This window comes from Aquarana catesbeiana, linkage group LG08 (assembly GCF_042186555.1).
Source record: "Aquarana catesbeiana isolate 2022-GZ linkage group LG08, ASM4218655v1, whole genome shotgun sequence".
NCBI classification, from domain to species: Eukaryota; Metazoa; Chordata; class Amphibia; order Anura; family Ranidae; genus Aquarana; species Aquarana catesbeiana.
Genome location: NC_133331.1, coordinates 305,459,905 through 305,476,472, shown reverse-complemented (window position 1 = coordinate 305,476,472; position 16,568 = coordinate 305,459,905). Strand labels below are relative to the sequence as shown.

The following is a 16,568-nucleotide window of genomic DNA, read 5'->3' as shown; positions in this document are numbered from 1 at the left end:
AAATCTTGTATCGTGAGTAATAAATGTCATATGCTGGTACACCATATCCTACATATTAAAGTACACCATCAACAATCATCTATAGGGAGCCATTTGTAATGAGTCCAGACTTGAAATAACCATAAACTTTTTTAGGAGTATAGTGGTGGTGAATCATCTAAAAATACATTAAAAAGGTAAAATATGGTATCTAATTTTTGTGGGGGATTGCTGGAACATTAGCTCAAGGTTGGGCTTCCAAGAACTCATCACTTCCTTTAATTTTAGTGATTTATTTGCCAATTTTTCTTTAAAGTAGTTTCACAAGGGGTTTTCCAGCATTCCTCTTCAAAAAGTAAGTTGAATGTTTAACTTCAGCCTGCTGGCTATCTCAGTCCGCTCAGACCGGTTGTCTCTTTCCACACAGTCTATCACACACCTCTAGCACACTTTTTGGTTCGCAGCCAGAGGGACTATTTGGGGAGGGAGGAGCCCTGAATTACTGTCAGCCTTCCTCACAAAAACCTAAACTATATGGGTGCTGGTTGCTGACAAAATGTGGACTCAAGTTCGGAGGCTTCATCTCTTCCACATCTCCACAAAGCCTCTGAGCTCCTGCACTCAGAGACCAGGACTTACCAGTCCTGGAGAAAACTGTAAATGCAGTGTCTTCTGCATTAAATATGCATTCTGGAGACTCTTAACCTGCATTAGTGAGAAACCCGGGTAACACCAAATCCTCTTTATACTGTGACAAGGCATAGAAATGTAAAATTTGGTATCCTGGTATCCCCACCCCCCCTGTTTTGACCCATGAACACATAAACCGGTACCCCTCACCTTGGCACCTGTGTGGCAGCTCTCATCTACATGGACACATTCCTGGCTGTCATTACTCTTTCCAATAATTTTAAAGGAGAACAATTGAATACTTTCTCTAGGTCCTACTACTACTCTATCATGGGTTCTAAAAAAGACATACCCACGTCTTTCTACGAGTGCACTTCCCAAAGCGCCTTCTGCTTATTTTTCTTGGGGCCATTAGCTTCCTTTTATCCTCAATTTTATAAATCATACCTTGGGAACTGCTTAATACAGTGTTTAAACTCAGCTTCTCTTGTTTCACCATTTCCCTTTCACACTTCATTTTGACAGTTTCACCAATAACATTCTCATATAACTGCAGCAACATCGCAGACTTTTGTCTTTCCATTCAGATGTCTTTGTGTAACGGTCAGGGGTCAGGCTCAGAGACCAGTAGCTATATCAATAGAGAGACTCCCACCGAACAGGATAGGTATACAGACAGGTCTGATGGTGGGGATGGGTTTTGCTGTATGTTGGTACCGGGTAGCGGGTCTCAGTAGCGCCCCACCAGGAGGTGAGCATTCCCAGGGTTCAGTTGCAGATATAACAGGTAGGATTCCAGCAGAAGTATAGTCAGTAAACAATCCAAAAGTCGGTAACAAGTAGTTGCAGGCTGGGATCAAGTGGAAGCATAGTTGAGGAACAAGCCAAGAGTCGGTAACAAGTGGTTGGAGGTTGGGATCATGAAGAACGGTAGTCAATGAACAAGCCAAAGGCCGATAACAAGTGGTTGGAGGTTGGGATCATGAAGAACCGTAGTCAAGGAACAAGCCAACAAGTGGTAGCGAAGATACGGACAGCAGCAGGAGTAACAAGAGTGAGATATTGGCTGGAGAGAGCACAATAATCTGGCAAACAGGAAGTGCAAAGGCATGGCTGAAATAGGAAGTTCATGTTAGGAGCAAAGGGTTCAAGGTTCAAGAGAAACAAGACATAGGGTAAGGTTATTGCTGAACTTTTTGAGTTCCTGTCAGAAAAAGCAGAGGTCTCGGGTTTGTCAGAAACCATGAATCAGACTGAGACAGAAGTACAGTTAAATCACACTTTTTTAGTAATAAAAAAAGGTAAACAGAGTAAACGTAGGAGGCAGGACTGACGAGCAGGATATCATCAACAGGTGAGTCACTGTGGAGAGATAGGAGCTGGCAATTAGCCGACAGCTGAGCGGCCAGCTCAGAGTAACAAGGGCTGAGCCCAGCCCTGGCAGTACCCCCTCCTCAATGACCCCTCGCCCTCTGAGGACCACCAGGCTTGAGGGAAAAATGTCTATGGAAATCACAGAGGAGGACAGGGCATGTACGTCCGAGGATGAGACCCAAGAGCGTTACTCCAGACCGTACCCTTTCCAATGCACCAGGTACTGTATGCTTCCATGGAAACTACAGGAGTCACCAATGGACTGTACTTCATACTCCTCATGGTTCTCAACCTGTACAGGGTGAGGACGAGGCACCGAGGTGATAAAGTGGTTGCAGACCAAAGGTTTTAATAAGGAGACATGAAATACATTAGAAATACGCACATTAAAAGGAAGGTCTAATGCGTAAGCCACTGGGTTATTCCTGCAAAGAATATGGAAAGGCCCAATAAACCAAGGTGCGAACTTCAGAGGGGGGAACACAAAGTCAGAGGTTGCGAGATGACAGCCAGGCCCTGTCCCCAACCTTGTGGGAAGATGCAGGCAGGCGTCTGCGGTCAGCATGAAGTCTGTTCCTATCATTAGCATGTCGCAAAGCCTCCTGGACTTGTGCCCAAGTGGAACGGAGACCACGGAGATGCTCCTCTAACGCAGGAATACTCTGCGGAACAAATTAGTCAGGCAACATGGAAGGTTGGAAACAATAGTTTGCCATAAATGGAGACAATTGGGAAGCAGAATTCAAGGCACTATTGTGAGCAAACTCCGCCCACGGTAAGAGGTCTGACCAGTTGTTATGATGGTAATAAATTAAAATATAGCAACGTAGGAATTGCTCCAAGGACTGATTGGCTCATTCTGTGGCCCCATTAGACTGCGGGTGATACGCAGAGGAGAAAGCAAGCTGAATTCCCAACTGTGCACAAAAGGCTTGCCAGAACCGGGACACAAACTGACTACCCCTGTCTGAGACAATCACCTTGGGTAGCCCATGTAAGTGAAAGATCTCCCGAGCAAAAATGGAAGCCAGTTCCTTAGAAGTGGGTAACTTCTTAAGTGGAATACAATGGGATATTTTCAAGAACCAGTCAACCACCATAAGGATAACTGTGTTGCCCTGGGAGTTGGGTAACTCCACAATGAAATCCATAGAAAGGTGGGTCCAGGGCCTTTCTCCATTGGGTTTGGGTGGTAAGAGGCCCACTGGAAGGTGTCGTGGAGTCTTACTCTGAGCACACACGGAACAGGCAGCTACGAAGGCGGTTACATCAGCACGTAGACTAGGCCACCAGTAAATGGCCCAAAAGAGTGGATTCTTTCCAGGGTGGCCTTGGAAGAATGGTAAGTCTGGAGCATGGCAGTACGGAGACTCTCTGGGACAAAGCAGCGGTCACAAGGTTTCTCAGGAGGAGCATGAACCCAAGCAGCAAGAATTTTGTGACCTAAAGGAGAAGTGAGACTGGTGTGAACTGTAGCCAGAATACGATCAGGAGGAGTCACAGGAACCGGAAACGACTCCATCTTGGAAGTGGAGGAAAATTGTCGCAACCAATATTTAAAAAGGGCCCAAAAAACATCCCTGGGAATTACAGACCAGTTAGCCTAACATCAATAGTATGTAAACTCTTGGAGGGGATGATAAGGGACTATATACAAGATTTTAGTAATAAGAATGATATCATTAGCAGTAATCAGCATGGATTCATGAAGAATCGTTCTTGCCAAACCAATCTATTAACCTTCTATGAGGAGGTGAGTCGCCATCTAGATAAAGGAAGGCCCGTGGACGTGGTGTATCTGGATTTTGCAAAAGCATTTGACACAGTTCCCCATAAACGTTTACTGTACAAAATAAGGTGCGTTGGCATGGACCATAGGGTGAGTACATGGATTGAAAACTGGCTACAAGGGCGTGTTCAGAGGGTGGTGATAAATGGGGAGTACTCAGAATGGTCAGGGGTGGGTAGTGGGGTTCTGTGCTGGGACCAATCCTATTTAATTTGTTCATAAACGACCTGGAGGATGGGATAAACAGTTCAATCTCTGTATTTGCAGACGATACTAAGCTAAGCAGGGCAATAACTTCTCCGCAGGATGTGGAAATCTTGCAAAAAGACCTGAACAAATTAATGGGGTGGGCGACTACATGGCAAATGAGGTTCAATGTAGAAAAATGTAAAATAATGCATTTGGGTGGCAAAAATATGAATGCAATCTATACACTGGGGGGAGAACCTCTGGGGGAATCTAGGATGGAAAAGGACCTGGGGGTCCTAGTAGATGATAGGCTCAGCAATGGCATGCAATGCCAAGCTGCTGCTAATAAAGCAAACAGAATATTGGCATTAAAAGGGGGATCAACTGCAGAGATAAAACGATAATTCTCCCGCTCTACAAGACTCTGGTCCGCCCGCACCTGGAGTATGCTGTCCAGTTCTGGGCACCAGTCCTCAGGAGGGACGTACTGGAAATGGAGCGAGTACAAAGAAGGGCAACAAAGCTAATAAAGGGTCTGGAGGATCTTAGTTATGAGGAAAAGTTGCGAGCACTGAACTTATTCTCTCTGGAGAAGAGACGCTTGAGAGGGGATATGATTTCAATTTACAAATACTGTACTGGTGACCCCACAATAGGGATAAAACTTTTTCGCAGAAGAGAGTTTAATAAGACTCGTGGCCACTCATTACAATTAGAAGAAAAGAGGTTTAACCTTAAACTACGTAGAGGGTTCTTTACTGTAAGAGCGGCAAGGATGTGGAATTCCCTTCCACAGGCGGTGGTCTCAGCGGGGAGCATTGATAGCTTCAAGAAACTATTAGATAATCACCTGAATGACCGCAATATACAGGGATATGTAATGTAATACTGACACATAATCACACACATAGGTTGGACTTGATGGACTTGTGTCTTTTTTCAACCTCACCTACTATGTAACTATGTAACAAAGCGTCAGCCCTTACATTCTTAGTACCGGGTAAGAGAATGAGACAATGTAATTGAAACTAGACAAGAAAAGAGCCCATTGCGCCCTTCTGGGAGAGAGGCGTTTAGCCTCAGACAAGAATGTGGGATTCTTATGGTAAGTAAGAATGAGAACCGGCACAGTGGTACCTTCGAGGAGATGTCTCCATTCTTTCAGGGCTAAAATGATCGCTAACAGCTCTCTGTCACCAATCTCGTAATTGCACTCTGCAGGTGACAATTTCTTGGAAAAGTAGCCACAAGGATGCATAGCGCTCTCAGAGTTAGGACATTGAGACAGAAGGGCGCCAACTCCAGTCTCAGAAGCATCAACCTCAAGGATAAAAGGTAACCTAGGATCAGGATGTGCCAACGCATGAGCAAAAACAAAGGCAGCCTTGAGACTCTCAAAGGCCTTAACCTCCCTGGCGGTATGATTATTTCGGATTTTAGGTGCTGAAAGCGGTACAATTATTTTGCATGGAAATTTGGCGTTTTATATTGTAGGCCTGTAATGCTTAACAATAACACACTTAAATCTGTCCACCAAGAGTCTAGTAGATATCCCGGGTATGATGACGCTTGAAACACAAAATCATAAATTATAATATAATAAATAAATATAAATAATTTAAAAAAATAATAATAAAATAAATTTCCCCACGATTCACTATTGCTCAATTCTGCAAGTGTTCTAATTTTTTTTTTTAACAGAAGATTGCAAGTGTTCTAATTTACTATCGCTGTTTTCTAGCTGGTCTAAAGCCACTTTTGACGTAAAGGGTCACTTTTTGGTTGCTATGGACAATCTCAAGTTTCCAAGCAGAAAGAACAGTATATATAACATAAAACTGCATGCAGGGCATTGGACAAAGCACTGGGGACAAAAGGGATGTGAAATGATTTCATACAGTACTGTAATCTGTAAGATTACAGTACTGTATGTGTTATGCTTTTTACATTTTTTGAATTTGCCGCCAGGCTCCGCCCCCATGCGTTGCAACGCTCGCAGGGAACGGAGCCTGGAACAGAGAGGCTTTGGAGTAGGACCGAGCCCGCAGACACCGCGTGGGGACATCGCAGGATCCTGGGGACAAGGTAAGTAACCTGCACCAGGATCCTGCAATGCAATCCCGAGTGTGGCTCGGGGTTACCGCTAATGGTGCTGAAATTGAACCCCGAGCCACACTCGGGAATACCGTCAGGGAGGTTAATGGACTCCGGAGACCAACTCTGTGGGTCACTGTCCTTTCTGGTCAGTCAGGGGCTTGACCAGAGATGAGAAGTTACGAATAAACTTCCGATAATATTTGGCAAAGCCAAGAAAACGCTGCAGAGGACGTAAACCCATGGGTAGGGACCACTGTAGGACTGCTGAAAGTTTCTCTGGGTCCATCAAAAAACCAGCAGTGGAAATTACATAACCCAGGAATTTAACCTGTTCACGATGGAATTCACACTTCTCCAATTTACAATAGAGATCGTTCTCTCTTATGCCCCGTACACATGAGCGGAATGTCCGACAGAAAAAGTCAGACGGGAGCTTTTCATCGTATATTCCAATCGTGTGTATGCCTCATCAGACTTTTTACGTCGAAAATTCTGACGGACCTAGAAAGAGAACATGTTCTAAATATTTCCGACGGAACCAATTCATATTGGGAAAACCGCTTGTCTGTATGCTGTTCCGACGTACCAAAAACGACGCATGCTCTGAAGCAAGTACGAGACGGAAGCTATTGGCTACTGGCTATTGAACTTCCTTTTTCTAATCCCGTTGTCAGTGTTTGTACGTCACTGCGTTCTTGACGGTCGCACTTTGGTGTGATCGTATGTACGCAAGACAGTTTCAGTGGAATTCTGTCGAAACTCTGTCGGAAAAACCTTCAGAGTTTATTCCGACGGGAAAACCGGTCATGTGTATAGGGCATTAGTTTCTGAAGCACACAACAGACATTTGTGTGGTGGCTCTCCAGGGACTTGGAAAATATGAGGATATCGTCAAGATAAACCACCACACATAGCTGCAACAAATCTCGGTGGATATCATTAATAAATTCCTGGAAAGCTGTCGGGGTGTTACAAAGGCCAAAAGGCATTACGAGGTACTCATAATGGCCTGTTCTGGTATTAAATGCAGTTTTCCACTCGTCGCCCTCCTTAATCCTCACAAGATTGTATGCCCCTCTCAGATCAAGCTTCGTAAAAACCGTTGCTCCCTTGAGGTGGTCAAATAACTCTGTAATCAACGGAATCGGATAGGCATTCTTAATCGTAAAATGATTGAGACCCCTATAATCAATACAAGGTCTCAGTTCACCACTCCTCTTCTTCACAAAGAATAAACCAGCAGGAGACGAGGATTTGTGGATGAAACCTCGAGAAAGTGCGTCTGCAACATACCCCCCATGGCCTTATCCTCCAAGACCGACAAAGGGTAAACCCGGCCATGAGGGGGTATGGCACCAGGTTGAAGGTCAATTGCGAAATCATATGACCGGTGTGGAGGCAAACTACCGGCTTGACCTTTGTCAAAGACATCGCTAAAATCGCAGTACTCCTCCGGCAGGAAGGAGAGTGAAGAGGTGCACAGGACCTTGGCTACCTTCTGGAAGCATGTCTTACTGCATTGTGGCGACCAGGAGAGAACCTCAGCATGGAGCCAATCAAAAGAGGGGTTGTGCCTCTGTAACCAAAAAATAACCAATTACCAGCGGAAACTTAGGTGAGGAAATAACTTGGAATTGGATTATCTCAAGGTGAAGAGCCCCTATGGCCATGGACAATGGAACCGTCTCATGAGTCACATGGGCAGGCTGTAGAGGTCTCCCGTCAAGAGCCTCAATGGCAAGTGGAGTGTCATGCAGCTGCAGCGGAATCAAGTGCTTCGGTACAAAGGCAGCATCAATGAACAGGCCTGCAGCCCCAGAGTCGATTAGACCCTGTATCTCGATGGACGACTCAGCCCAAGAAAGGGTAACTGAAACCAGGGGCTTATTCTTCTGGATAACTGGGGATGAAACAATGCCACCTAAGGTCTGTCCGTGACAGGACCTCAAGGTTCGGGCGTTTCTCTGGAACGGGTAGGACAAGACTTCAAAAAGTGACCTGCCTGGCCACAATAATGGAACAATCTCTCCCTCCTCAATAAGGGTTCTCTCATTCGCAGAGAGACAGAGCAGCCCACAGTGGAAGATTCCAGGTGAGCCGTGCGACTCAGGAGTGTTTGTAATGCCATGGCAAACTTATCCATGCGGTGATCCTTCTTATCCAATCTGGAAACAATATTACCCACAAGTGGATTGACTGCATCTTCTGAATTCATGGCCTTCACCTACTGTCAGAAACTATGAATCAGACTGAGACAGAAGTACAGTTAAATCACACTTGTTTAATAATAATAATAAAAAAAGGTAAACAGAGTAAACGTGGTCAAAACATAGCCAGAGTTCAGGAACCAGAACGGATAGTTAGACAAGTCAAAACATCAGGAAGCCAGAGATGAGCGTAGTAGAACAGCAAGCAGGATCTGGAGCCAAAAGGAATGTCAGCCAAGCAAGTCTTAAACAGGAACACAGGAGAGCGCCTCTAGAGATGTGACCAAGGCGAAGACAGAGATCATCTGGACTGGACGGCTTAAGTAGGCAGGACTGACGAGCAGGATATCATCAACAGGTGAGTCACTGTGGAGAGATAGGAGCTGGCAATTAGCCGACAGCTGAGCGGCCAGCTTTGAGAAGGAAGGGCTGAACCCAGCCCTGACAGGGTTTTAATCCAGACCTTGACATTTTGGTTCATGTAAAGTTGTCACAGATTCCAACTAATCTACTCCAGCTAATTTAAGGCTTTCACATCAAGCTTCAAGGTTTTCGTTTTCTGCTAAGGATCCATTTCCATTTTAAATGTATCTAATTCTTTATTTATGTGCAGATAAGGCGGTCAGTAAAGACTTTCCTGGCACTTCCTACACTGTGGCAGATCTTTCCCCAATCTACTATCCTGAACTTGTATGAGGCCTCCTCTCACTTTCACTACCAGTGGCGGCTGGTGCTCAAAATTTTTTGGGGGAACAAACTGAAAAATTCCGAAAAAAACATCAATTGCAGTCTCCCTGTGCCCATCAATTGCAGCCACTGTGCCCATCAAATGCAGCCACTGTGCCCATCAAATGCAGCCACTGTACCCATCAATTGCAGCCACTGTGCCCATCAATAGCAGCCCCTGTGCCCATCAAACTCAGCCACTGTGGCCACTTTTGCAGCCACTGTGCCTATCAAATGCTGCCACTGTGCCATCAAATGCTGCCACTGTCCATCAAAGGCTGCCACTGTGCCTATCAAATGCCACCACTGTGCCCATCAAATACCGCCACTGTGCCCCATCAAATGCTGTCACTGTGCCCCATCAAATGGCACCACTGCGCCCATCAAATGCTGCCACTGTGCCTCATCAGATGCTGCCACTGCGCCCATCAAATACCGCCACTGTGCCTCATTAAATGCTGCCACTGTGCCCATCAAATGCCGCCACTGTGCCCATCAAATGCTGGCACTGTTCCCATCAAAGGCCACCACTGTGCCCATCAAATGCTGCCCCTGTTCCCATAAAATGCCGCCACTGTGCCTCATTAAATTCTGCCACTGTGCCCATCAAATGCCGCCACTGTGCCCATCAAATGCTGGCACTGTTCCCATCAAATGCCGCCACTGTGCCCATCAAATGCTGACCCTGTGCCCATAAAATGCCGCCACTGTGCCTATCAAATACTGCCACTGTGCTGATCAAATACTGCCACTGTGCCCATCAAAAGTTAACACTGTGACCTTCCCCACACCCGCTCACTGTCTGCCCGGCACTTACCCTATCTCGGTGGGGCAGCGGGTGACAGCGGCGAGCTGTGTCATCCATGCATCTCCTCCCCTCCTCCGGATAGGTGTCCAATCACAGCGCCTGTAGTTTCAGCCAATCAGGTGATGGGTAACACACCCGCGCTTTATGATTGACGTAGAGGCGGTTCAGCGTTAGAACAGCGAATATTCATTCGCTGTTCTAACACACCTGGGTGAACTGCGAGAGCAATGCTCTGCGCTCGCAGTTCACCTTTTTTGAAGCCTATTAGAGCCCATGTCTCTAATCAGGTGCTTCAAAAATACAACCCCCGCTGCTGGAAGTCAGGCGCCCGGTGTCCGAAAAGGGGCCGGAGACCTAAATAGGAGGCGGCGGCCATGGATAGATTCATGCAGTGCATGAATCTATCCATTATTCATATACGGGGTGGCTGGAGAGAGGGGACAGCGCCCGTGCGCCCTTAATGGACGCACCGACACTGCTCACTACGCTGTCTATCTCTGAATTCACTATTAAATCAATACCTTCCTTACTAAACATTTTATCCTCAGACACCTTCTGGCATGTGTCAAATCCTATTATCAACTCCGTCTGACCGTCAGCTTGACTCTCACCATTGCTGTTACCAATGACAATCAGCTCACTATGAATCAGCAGTGACGTACAGTTTCCAACAAAGTCAGCAATGCTCATACTGGTTGTTAGCATTTTGGCAGGGCCGTGGCTGCAGAGGAAATCCACACGGTGGAGTAGTCATCTTCTGCTGCAATCTCACCAACTTCTCTGGCACTTGACACTCCACCACCAACTGTCCTGATCCTCGATATTTGTTATATGAAACCAGGTTTTCTTTATTGTCAACAAAATTAACATTCAGTTAAAACACACAACACACCGGTGATATTTGGAAGCTCAACCAATACCAATTTGTTTTCCAACGCACCGTTTGGTGAGACACGGTTTTTAATGCAATGATAAGATTTCTGTTGGTTTTTCATCCTGTCTCGGGCCTTCTGTCTCATGAGGGATATTTGCTATCTACAATCTGGTTAGCATCATCTTGGTCTGGAACAGCAGATATAGTCTCAGCCCCGCTGTTCTACACTGAGAACTCCGGCATTAAAGATAAACGTTTTGTCAAACCGTCCCAAATGTATTTTTATCTGTGCTCTGATCAAAGGTACTCTGTAGTACCAACTCATCCGACGGTGAAGACATCTAAGTATCTGTTGGCCGAACATGAAACATATTTTCTGATAGATGGAACAAAATATAGGAAAGGAACACAAAGCTGCGGGCAAATTGATGAATCCTAATGGAGACTGCAGTATTTATCTTCAACACGAGGTGGTGATGTCACTTGGAATAAACAGGAAGTGATGTACGCTGCAGACAGGAAGTGATCTAGGCTACAGGCAGGAAGGGATGTATGCTACAAACAGGAAGTGTTTTTGGAGTATAAACAGGAAGTTCCTGGTAAAAGAGTGGGAGGGAAACAGAGAGGAGACATTGCTGGAACTGGCAGCAGAGGAGGTAATAAGATCTTATTTTATATTTACACCCAGTAACCCCCCGTCATGTCCGTCCTCTTCCTCCATAGTCACTGTGATGTCTGTTATGTTATGGTTTATATTCCAGATACATTATGCACATATAGAGCCATTTACCCAACTGTCCATCCAGAGCCTCTGGTTTATAGACCAGATACATCCTAAATATAGAGCCATTTATCCAACTGTCCATCCAGAGCCTCTGGTTTATAGACCAGATACATCCTAGAACCATTTATCCAACTGTCCATCCAGAGCCTCTGGTTTATAGACCGGATACATCCTAAATATAGAACCATTTATCCAACTGTCCATCCAGAGCCTCTGGTTTATAGACCAGATACATTCTAATTATATCTCCCGATTTTTCTGAGGTGTCAGGATGTCACTGTCTATTTCTCCATGGAGGAGTGGGAGTATTTAGAAGGACACAAGGATCTCTACAAGGACATCATGATGGAGAATCAGCCGCCCCTCACATCACCAGGTAAGAGGAGACTTTATTGTAAAGGAGAGAGCAGTACGGAGGGTCCACCTAGATCCCCCATCATCTGATAAACACATAGAAACAATGTATTCAGTCAGTGTGTGTGTTTCCTACAGATGGATCCAGTAATGGGAACCCACCAGAGAGATGTCCCCGTCCTCTGTATTCCCGGGATTCCACACAGGAAGGTCACACCATCCCTCACCATCATCAGGTAGGTGGGACTGAGCATGTAGACCTAGAAATATATTTTCGGTATGGGGTAACATTCCTATATGTCATCTCTTGCTCCTTTTTACAAATGTATTCTTTCATCTTTGGAGTTTAGGATGAAAAACTAAAAGGCATTAAAGTTGAAATTAAAGAGGAAGAAGAAGAGACGTCGGTGAGTGGAGATCAGCAGTCTATGGAGGAGGGTTGTCCTCTGTGTTCCCAGAATTCTACATGGGAAGGTCACCACTATATAGAGAATGATCAGGTAGAGGAGACCTAAAAAAACTAAAAAATAATTCTATAAGAGGAAATTCTTCTATGTAATCTCTTATTATTGGCAGCAGTGTTTCCAGATGTTGTATTTTATCATCTCTGGATTTTAGAATGAAGAACAGAAAGACATTAAAGTTGACATTAAAGAGGAAGAAGAAGAGAGGTTGGTGAGTGGAGATCGGCAGTCTATGGAGGAGGGGGAGATGATTATGAAAAGTAAACCGGAGGAATTCCCTCTACATATGGACACAAGTAAGTCATAAACACTAAATGAAGAAAATTCACATTCTATTCGTTAAGTTAAAAGAATTCCTTCTTTGTTCCAAAAGGCAGATAATTCCCCAGATCAACATTCTACAATGATTCTTACAAACTATAGAAGCTCTTCCAGTCTGCTAGAACAAGTTCCTGTGGAAGACTATGAAAGGTCCATCTCCATTCCTCAATATAATGTCATGTTCCCAACAAATGAGGAGGAGATACTGTACACCATATGAAAGGTCCATCTCCATTCCTCAATATAACGTCATGTTCCCAACAAATGAGGTGGAGATACTGTACACCATATGAAAAGTCCATCTCCATTCCTCAATATAACGTCAGGTTCCCAACAAATGAGGAGGAGATACTGTACACCATGTAAAGGCTTTATCTACAATTCCTTATCTTTATCCAACTGATGTATCAGAGACAATGTAGAACTTGAGGGCTGCATGTGACCCTGTTGTACTTATTGTGAGGCTCTCTAACATGGGCCGCCGTAGTTGGAGTTTTCCTTACCTAGATGATTACTGGCACTTGATAGAACTGCCATTTGTTGGTTAAATGGTTTAATTGTTTTTTTTTTTTCACATTTTCTTTTCACCCTTGTAGTATGTTTTCTCTCTCTGACCATCTTGCCCAGTGTATACATATGACTTCTGAATACAAGATGTATGAGAACAGATATGACTTATATTAAATATTGCTTTCCAGCAGATGGACGGTGTTTCTGGAATATAAATACATCGGAGGGACATCTTATTATATCTCCAGATTGTAAGGCAGAAGATACAGACATTCCACAATATTCTCCGAAAATGAACACTTACTGGTTGACAAGATCCACAGATCCTTCTAATCCTGAGGAACCTTCTGATAAATCCCATACTATGACTTCAGATGTCCATCCAAGATCAATGGATCCTTCTAATCCTGAGGAACCTTCTGATAAATCCCATACTATGACTTCAAATGTCCATCCAAGTTCCCATAGTGCTGACAGATCAACAGATCCATCTAATCCCCAGAGATCTTCTTTAAGCCATAAGGAGGTTCACACAGGAGAGCGTTCATTGTCATGTTCAGAGTGCGGGAAATCTTTCACTGATAACAGAAACCTTCGTAGGCACCAGAAAATTCACACTGGTGAGCGTCCCTATCCATGTTCAGAGTGCGGGAAATCTTTCACTGAAAACAGAAACCTTCGTAGGCACCAGAAAATTCACACTGGTGAGCGTCCCTATCCATGTTCAGAGTGCGGGAAATCTTTCACTACAAACAAAATCCTTCTTATGCACCAGAGAATTCACACTGGAGAGCGTCCCTATCCATGTTCAGAGTGCGGGAAATCTTTCACTGCAAACAAAAACCTTCTTATGCACCAGAGAATTCACACTGGTAAGCGCCCCTATCCATGTTCAGAGTGCGGGAAATGTTTCACTGCCAACAAAAACCTTCTTAGGCACCAGAGAATTCACACGGGTGAGCGTCCCTATCCATGTTCAGAGTGTGGGAAATGTTTCTCTCAGAAACAACAACTTATTGTACACCACAGAATCCACACAGGTGAGCGTCCCTATCCATGTTCAGAGTGCGAGAAAAGTTTCATTCGAAAAGCAGTCCTGGTTTCCCATCAAAGAATTCACACCGGTGAGCGTCCTTTCTCTTGTTCAGAGTGCGGGAAATGTTTCCTTAAAAAAGAAACCCTTATTATACACCACAGAACTCACACGGGGGAGCGTCCTTATTTATGTTCAGTGTGCGGGAAAAGTTTCATTGAAAAAAAAGACCTTCTTAGACATCAGATAATTCACACGGGTGAGCGTCCTTTTTCGTGTTCAGAGTGCGGGAAAAGTTTTTCTCGTAAAGCAGAACTTGTTTCACACCTGAAAATTCACACGGGTGAGCGTCCTTTCTCTTGCTCAGAGTGCGGGAAACATTTCCTTAAAAAAGGAAATCTTACTGAACACCAGAGAATTCACACCAGAGAGCGTCCTTTCCCTTGTTCGGAGTGCGGGGAAGGTTTCTTTAAAAAAGAAAGACTAATTGTACACCAGAGTACTCACACTGGCGAGCGTCCTTTCTCTTGTTCATAGTGCGGGAAAGGTTTCACTCAGGAAGGAGCACTTGCTGAACATCAGGGAATTCACACAGGTGAGCGTCGCTATCCATGTTCAGAGTGCGGGAAATCCTTCATTCATAAAAAAAGGCCTTGTCAAGCATCAGAGAATTCACACAGGTTCGGATCTTTCGCTCAGGAAGGAGCACTTGTTGACCAGAAAAGTCACACAGGTGAACGCCCTTATGCATGTTCAGAGTGCGGGAAATCTTTCATTTATAAAGAAGATCTTGTGAAACATCGGAGAATTCACACTGGTGAGCGTGCCTATTTATGTTCAGAGTGCGGGAAATGTTTCAATATTAAAGGACACCTTGTGCAACACCTTGCACCTTGTGTAGCACCCTGATGTTTAGGGAGGATGGCTTTTAAATGTAATTGCCAAGTGAAAGTTGCCTGGGCCAATTGATAGGAGGCTTGAGAGCTCAAATTATTTTTCTGAAAACTCTGAGACGTAGTTTTTCTTGGCAGAGGGAGGATGGAGCGAGTCTTCCCTTGTCTTCTTCTATTTCTTGGAGACTCTGATGATGGGACATACCAAGAGAACAAATGTTACCCTATGAGCCTCAGATTCTCCTAGGGAGGGGGTCAGATAGTCCCAAGTGGTGTACAAAGAACATCACAGTACATTGGGGGGTATAGTAAGAATGTTTTAGTTTTTAGGGGTGCGGTGTGATCGGTATAAACCCATAAGGAATAAATTATAGGAACACGGATCTCATATGAAATAGTACTGAGCTAGTCCAATATTTACACCGACAGCACCATGAAAATTGCCCATTGGTGGTCAGTTAGGAGAAAAGCTCACATACACTATATTCCATCAGGATCTATGAGTGGAGCAGCCAATTCAGGGCAGGTAGCTAATCCTAATGCCAAACCAGTACATAGGCTTGTGGCTGGAGGGCACAACCGTAGGGATAGTTTGCCGCATCAGAGGGGACGACATCCCAGTATGCGTACTCCAACCAATCCATGTAGAGGTACAGGCAATCATTCTGATAGATAGGGTGGAAGGGGCCACCCCAGAGGTAATCAACATAACTCTAGGACCCATCGCCACCAAGAACGAGGAGGTCAATATCAGAGGGGTTCACCCGTAAGGTATAACGATCATCCTTCTCAATATTTTAACCGCCCCTCCGGTGACCACCTATAATAGATATTCCCCACTCCGTGATCCCTATAATGATGATCAATACTCTTATATGGAGAGAGATTATAAGCAATCCCCATATGGGTATAATCAACTCTCGGGAATCCAGGTTTTTTATGAGGACCATCAAGCGAGAAAAAGGGGTCCAGATCTAAGAGAGGAACCCGAGGAGGGAGGAGAAATAAGAGGAAAAAGGAGAACATAACGGGTCAAGGTGTGTTCAACCTTAGTAACAAAGAGCTGACCTGTATCTATTATGTGGTATGTATTTTTTTGTATATAATGTATTTTTACATATTGTGAGATATCTCACCATCTACCCTGTTTCCCCAAAAATAAGACCTAGCGTGATTGTCGGTGATGGCTGCAATATAAGCCCTACCCCCCCAAATAAGCCCTAGTTAAAGTCCTTGTAGGTCTTATTTTCAGGGTAGGGCTTATTTTCGGGGAAACAGGGTAGGGCTTATTTTGGGGGTAGGGCTTATATTGCAGCCATCACCGACAATCACGCTAGGTCTTATTTTCGGGGAAACAGGGTATATATATATATCCAGTTTGAAGTCAAAAATTGCAATGTATTATTACCCCAGTTTCGGTTTCAACCTTGTGGGTTACTAAATATTTCAATGCACATATTTGCACTATACAGTCATGGCCGAAATTGTTGGCACCCCAGAAAAAAAGCCCTAGTTAAAGTAGGTCTTATTTTCAGG

General features: G+C 44.6%; 1 protein-coding gene across 1 annotated transcript in view; it reads left to right on the top strand.

Annotated features, from left to right (window-relative positions):
- The window catches only part of LOC141106894 (uncharacterized), a 96,585-nt gene that overhangs the window by 66,291 nt on the left and 13,726 nt on the right, over nt 1–16,568 (top strand). The window contains 6 exon segments of the mRNA XM_073597823.1: nt 11,189–11,329; nt 11,728–11,833; nt 11,950–12,047; nt 12,162–12,311; nt 12,430–12,571; nt 13,295–15,043. Coding sequence (XP_073453924.1) covers nt 11,189–11,329; nt 11,728–11,833; nt 11,950–12,047; nt 12,162–12,311; nt 12,430–12,571; nt 13,295–15,043 — 2,386 coding nt within the window.